A 6241-nucleotide genomic window follows, 5' to 3' on the forward strand; every position below is an offset into this window, starting at 1 on the left:
TTCATTCATAAATATATCTATTACCCCTTTTCTAGTAACCACTCAAAAGACTTTACTTCACTCTCTCCAAATGGCTTTTCCTCTTATTCTTTTAGCTTTCGTAGTTTTGTGTTCCAGTGGCTACAGCCAACGTTCTCCTTCGCCGGGATACTACCCGAGTTCTCGAGTACCAACTTCACCTTTTGATCGTGATTTTCGGACCCTATGGGGCTCTCAACACCAGCGGACAGAGCAAGACGTTATCACTCTTTTGCTGGACAAATCATCTGGTCTTTTTCTTTAGTCTTTATCTTTTCGTTTGCAATTAAGATTTTGTGGACTTAATTCGTGGTCCATGTTTTATATACACGTTTAAAAAAAGTTATGCTATCCATTTTAGAATAATCTATCTTGTTAAAATTGAAGTACCAATATGAACTAACTTTTCAAACTACCTCTTAATTACACCTAATAGCACTGGAAACTAACTAATCTTAATTTTTAGCATTAATTAATTTTAACCAAAAAAATTCTTAAAAATATGATCAATTAATTTTATTTATGGTCAACTTTAATGACAATATATCTTAACAATTTAAATATTAATGTACATAAATAATATAAATCTAGCATAAAATAAATAAATACTCAAATAATTACTTACTTATTGTATTACTAATAATTTCATATGCTCTAAAAGTTCAAAAATACAAAATAACATTCAATACTGTATATAATTAGTATATAATAAAAACAAAATATTCAACACAAATAATAATCGAATGCTAATATCAGAATTTTTATATACAAGAAACATATACTGTTTTTAAAAGTTAAAACAAATACTCGAATACGAATGTATCCCGTGCGGATCAAAATCTAGTTAAAAGTTAAAACACATAAAATAATATCAGTTAATGCAAATTTAATTTGAATCAATTTAGGAAGTGACGATTTCTGTATATCTTTGTCAAATGCACGCATTAGTTTCAAATGTTATTTAGTACAGCGCAGGACTTGTAAAACTGTGTCGGTAGCATATATTTATTGTTTTTTGAAGTATTTAATTGATTAATAGTAGTAGCTGTGATTATGAACAGGGAGTGGATTCAAGTCTCTTCGTTCGTACAAGTCGGGCTACTTTGGTGCTTCTATTAAGCTCCAATCAGGCTACACAGCTGGAGTTGATACATCTCTCTACGTAAAAGTTACTTTAAACTTTTAGATATAAACTAACTCATAATCAAAATATATGAACTAGTCGCGTTATTAACATTCCTAACACCTTTGGATTCAAGCTCTCCAACAATCAAGAACATCCCGGAGACCACGACGAGGTTGATATCGAATTTCTAGGAACAACGCCAGGGAAACCTTATAGCCTTCAGACGAATGTATTCGTCAGAGGAAGTGGTGACCGAAATGTTATTGGGAGAGAAATGAAATTCAATTTGTGGTTCGACCCTACTCAAGATTTCCACCATTACGCAATTTTGTGGAACTCTAATCAAATTGTGTACGTCAAGATCAAATTTTATATGTTTAGACGATATGGTTATGATACTTCATTATATTCATCTGTTACGTTTGGATACGCTAAATTGGTCGATATTTTTCATATATGTAGATTCTATGTAGATGATGTACCGATACGTACGTATGACAGAAAGAATGAAGCTATCTTCCCTACAAGGCCGATGTGGTTGTACGGATCGATATGGGATGCGTCAGACTGGGCCACGGAAAATGGAAGGATCAAAGCCGACTATCGATACCAACCATTTATTGCTAAGTACACAAACTTTAAATTAGCGGGATGCACAGCAGAGGGGTCTAGCTCATGCACACCGCCATCGGCTTCACCTATGGGGAATCGAGGGTTAAGCCAGCAACAAATGGGGGCGATGGCATGGGCACAGAGGAACTTCTTGGTCTATAATTATTGCCATGACCCTAAAAGAGACCACACCCAAACACCAGAATGTTAAACGAAACAAACAAACGAAAAGGTTTTAAAACATTTGTTATGCATTATCAATCATACATTAAGTTAATAATGGGTGGTATTGAGACGGGTCCACACTGGAAAAGTAGAGTGCAGCAGTTGAGCGTCCGATCCTCCATGATTTGAGATTATTATAAAAGGTTATTTATAATCTTGTTTTGTCCCATTGTAATATCCTAATAATTGTGGCAATATTGTGTGATGTTTCTAATATATGGTATTGTATTGTCTTTTTTGTTGAAAGCTATGTTATTGTATTATTGTGTGACCCAAAAAAAGAGAAAGTGGTTCTTTTGAAGGTAGCTTGAATTATATGTTGGATTATATATTAACAAGTGGAACTACAATCGACATACTTCGTAACTGAGGATATATAGACACTTTGGAAACAAAACAGGAAGAGGATAAACAGTGATTGTAACAGTGCAGATTATTGTTGATTAGTGAATAACAAACTAAATTATAAAATAGCTTTAGGTGATGATTTTTAGCAGCTATCAAGAGTTAAAAGACACACACACATAGATATATGTGTGCAACAAATCTTTGACAAAATAAATATCGACCTAATTGTTTTGCATACAGAACTGGAAAAAGTACCGAGATAGATTATGGAAAACATACTCCAACATTTGACTTGTTAAAATTTTTGGACGGATTGCAAGGACTTGAATGCAATGATAAAAGATCCATAATTCTGATCAAATTTTGTAACAAAATTAGAAGCGATTAACACTTTTCAGACATGTTTTCTAAAATTCAAGATCTCTCATATTCCAAAAGTACAAAATAGGATGGTTGATTCTTTAACTATGACTATTCGTTTTTTTCATAGAAATCTTTATTTCATTAATTGTTTTATTCCGGTCTGATTATCTAGACCACTTCAAGTTTGAGTAATAAAATAGACGTTTGTCGCAGAAAAAAGAACTACCACTGTACTTTCAACCTGGGTCATGTTATAAACTTATAAGCCTTTAGAGTAGGTTTTATACAGGACATACAAACGAAATCGACAGTGTGAAATGCTTTTTTTTTAATTAAATGTTTGAGCGGTAGGAAATGTTGACTTACATAGATAGTGTTTCAAAAAAAAAAAAATCTTATAGATTATCTGATAGCGATGCAATCTCCCCTCCCAAGGAATTATGAAACAAAATGCGGTAGTGGCGATGTTTTAATTTTTCAGTATACTTTTTTTGGAAATGTACACACATTGCAAAAAAAAATTTATATATACGAGTGAATTGACAAAACCTACTTATATTCGATTCAATTAACAAAACAGTAATGTAGACGTGTCATTAAACAATTTAATCATAATCTAGAGCGAAGGACAATGCTGCACGTCAGAAGCGACGACGAAGATGGTGGCCCATTTTCTCAATGTCGAAAGAGATAGTGAAAAGTGTGGACCCCATTCTTATTCTCGAAGATTTCATTACCTTGTTAAGTTATGAATGAGAATATAAGATTATGAATCATTGTTGTCTTTTTCAAACAAGTTAATTACTTAATTTAATGGGTGGAATCCCCTTAGCCTACTGATTAAAGTTTTAAGGCTTCTACACCTAAGTCTGAGATTCGAATCCCAGACTATGCAATTTATTGCAGATTACAGGAAATCCAGGTTTCAAATCTCGGAGAGAGCGGTTTATTAAACAATTATGCAGACTACAGAAGAAATGCTTACAAGGGATCTTCAACATAGTGCAAATAAATCTGGCCAAAAGTAAATCTTCATAGGACGGCTCATATGATGCAGTTAGACGTAGGTCTTTATAAGGCAGGTAGTATTATCGGTTGTCGAATCGTCTATGTAATCTTTTTCATATCGTAATTGTAATATCTTAATAAATCAACGTAAAAAAAAATTATTTAATTTAATGGAAAATGAAAACTTATTTCGAACAAACTAGCTAAATTTACACTCTGTGTTCTTTTTAAATACCATTTTAAAATTTTTACTTTGTTTAAATATACCGTTCGTTTTCCAGCGACTCTCTATCAATTATTTTCCTCTTTTTAATTTCAAATCGCTGAGAGATAAATTTAATTTTCTTTTGTTGTTGTAATAGATCTTTGATCATTTCCACGACTATGTTTTTTTGGGTTTATCGATTTACTTTCGTTTTTGGCGATTTTTTGTCCATCAATCTCAGTTGAAGAGATCTTCAAAATTTTATTTATTTATTTACTAGAATTGAATTTAGTGTCTTCCACTTTTTATTTAAATATTTTCGATGATTTGACCAGTTTCTTCTATATACCATTCACTTTCACCTCTCTTTTGACGAATCTCTCTTCTTTTGCCAGTAAACTGGTTATGGGGTTAAAGAAAGTATTTTTGATTGAGAATTGATGTGAATCGCTCCAGCGATTTGTGAAGTCGATTAAGAAGAGTTGGTGTTTCTATGGTCCAACAAATGTGGTTGTTAGTTTTGGCTCATGCATTCTTTGTTGCGGAATTTCCGGTGAATCAAAGTAGTTTTGATCAAGTATTCGAGGTTAGCTTAGAAAGTATCATGGTAAAAGTAAATAGAGCAGCGACAAAGAATATAAGAGCATCATTATTCTAAAGAAGAAGTCTCCTAATTAATTTTTAATACTATTTAAGTAGTAAATTTGGTTAAAAGAGTTAGTTAAGAACTTTCAACTTTTATATCCTTCATTGCAAGTCTCTTATTAAATAAGATTCTTAAAAAAAAAATTATTAACCAATTGACCTCTTCTTGGTTCTGAGTTTGTGAAAAGACCAACACCTTGCAGATTTCAATCACTACAAATTCTGAAACTTTGCTACTCTTGCAAGGTCACAAGATATTTCTTAAAGACAAAACCAACTTCAGAGAACACATTCATGGAAGGAATAAAAATACTTGCTGATACCTTTGGAGTAATGATCCGAGTAAAAGGATCTCCAAGAGTAGAGAGCATAGCTTTGATCTTTCCATAAGCAGCATTTACTGATCTTAGGAAACATCTCCACCATCGTTTGCTAAATACACTTTTCCTCAGATTCATTCTACAAAATTAATCATCAAAATCTAAAAAAACATTACACTGATGATTGAAAGTTGGATCAAAGAATATTTCTCTAATCAAACCCCAAACTTCCGCAAGATTTCTCTGTACTGCAGTCATCTTAACAACACATCAAAAACAGAGTGCTCTGTAATTTAGTAATAAAACTAAAACTTTATCACCTCATGAGCGCGTGATGATGGGGAAAACGATGGTCAGAGACTCAGTGACGGCTGGAGACGCGGACTTGCTGTCCACCACGAATAGGAAGAAAACTCTTCGACAAGTAGAATCACACAAAACTTTAGCTCTACGAAAGCTAACTAAGAGAGAGAAATCTCTGCAAATATGTAAGCTCTAGCTCCAAACAAGACTTTCTCTATAACCCCACACCAATCCGTTGAGAAAAATAACATCGCACAAAAATGCATTACAGCACAACACATTTTTTTTTGAAATACGATTTGAAGTAAATCAGAAGAGAAAAGGAACGCGCACCTTTATGCCACAGTCAATGGCTCTGAGAATATCATCTGTTGATAAAGTAGAGTCAATGGGTTTGAGTATATCCTCAGTAGCCAAAGTGTCGTTGACGAGTTTAGTGATGCGCTCGAGAATATCCTGAGAACCATCCTTGCGTAGATCCGCTGAGTCCTATATACATAGACAATGTGACTGAGGCTTAAAACATGAAACACTCAAGATAAGTAATGTGAGAGAGACATGTACATAAAGTTTTTATTCGCCTCTTCAGCCACCAATGAAAAGGGTTCAGAGCTGAGTTCCCTTTGTAAGAGTAAACTAACAACTGCTTGTGAACCTGAAATATAACATCAAAAGACAGTTACTTGTCCATAGTTATTGGATATGCAATTACATTTCAATCTCAGGTAAGATTCAAACTAACCATAATCAGTAACAGTCACTGGACTTTTATCAGATTTTGATTGAACATCAGACTGCAACAAGGCCTTTTGAACTTTCTGAATCAACCAACCAACAAAAGAGATGATTATCATCCAACAAATCTAAACCTAAACTCGGAATATTACAAAATGGGTTTTCTAAAAGAATCAAACTTTAAGAGTTCTGAGACAGGAGCAGAAGCACCAAAACCCCGATAATGATGCTCTAAGAGATTTGGAAAGTGAATTCGTTGTAATGGAAAAGAAGCTTTTTCGACAGTTGTATATGTCGTCTCCTCTTTGAAGAACACTTGTAAGTTACGTGATT

At 33.4% G+C, this 6241-nt stretch overlaps 2 protein-coding genes across 4 annotated transcripts; one reads left to right on the top strand and one right to left on the bottom strand.

Annotated features, from left to right (window-relative positions):
• Positions 1-2286, top strand: LOC106347490 (xyloglucan endotransglucosylase/hydrolase protein 31). Its single transcript, XM_013787030.3, has 4 exons — positions 1-269; positions 1080-1180; positions 1278-1495; positions 1607-2286. Exons 1-4 carry the CDS (start codon positions 71-73, stop codon positions 1965-1967), a joined length of 879 nt encoding a protein of 292 aa, XP_013642484.2. The 5' UTR covers positions 1-70; the 3' UTR covers positions 1968-2286.
• Positions 2287-5336: 3050 nt separating this feature from the next.
• On the bottom strand, positions 5337-6241 carry LOC106351668 (SAL1 phosphatase-like). Of its 3 annotated transcripts, XR_002664698.2 has the most exons (4): positions 6088-6241; positions 5916-5991; positions 5738-5828; positions 5337-5662 (listed from the first exon to the last, which is right to left on the bottom strand). XR_002664698.2 is itself a non-coding variant. In XM_013791436.3 (3 exons), exons 1-3 carry the CDS (start codon positions 6025-6027, stop codon positions 5483-5485), a joined length of 366 nt encoding a protein of 121 aa, XP_013646890.3. In that variant the 5' UTR covers positions 6028-6098; the 3' UTR covers positions 5337-5482. The 3 variants fall into 3 exon arrangements, 2 of the variants coding, with proteins under 2 accessions (XP_013646890.3, XP_013646891.2); XM_013791436.3 differs by having other exon boundaries at positions 5755-5828; positions 5916-6098; XM_013791437.3 differs by lacking the exon at positions 6088-6241 and having other exon boundaries at positions 5916-6081.

This window comes from Brassica napus, chromosome A6 (genome assembly GCF_020379485.1).
Source record: "Brassica napus cultivar Da-Ae chromosome A6, Da-Ae, whole genome shotgun sequence".
In the NCBI taxonomy this organism is placed as follows: Eukaryota; Viridiplantae; Streptophyta; class Magnoliopsida; order Brassicales; family Brassicaceae; genus Brassica; species Brassica napus.

Coding starts and splice junctions, on each gene's coding strand:
- LOC106347490 (XM_013787030.3), top strand. CDS start 71: ATGGCTTTTCCTCTTATTCTTTTAGCTTTCGTAGTTTTGTGTTCCAGT. Junction 1,181..1,277: donor GAGTTGATACATCTCTCTAC/GTAAAAGTTACT, acceptor TTTGGATTCAAG/CTCTCCAACAATCAAGAACA. Junction 1,496..1,606: donor TGGAACTCTAATCAAATTGT/GTACGTCAAGAT, acceptor TCATATATGTAG/ATTCTATGTAGATGATGTAC.
- LOC106351668 (XM_013791436.3), bottom strand. CDS start 6,027: ATGATAATCATCTCTTTTGTTGGTTGGTTGATTCAGAAAGTTCAAAAG. Junction 5,829..5,915: donor AGTGACTGTTACTGATTATG/GTTAGTTTGAAT, acceptor GTTATATTTCAG/GTTCACAAGCAGTTGTTAGT. Junction 5,663..5,754: donor TTTCATTGGTGGCTGAAGAG/GCGAATAAAAAC, acceptor CTATGTATATAG/GACTCAGCGGATCTACGCAA.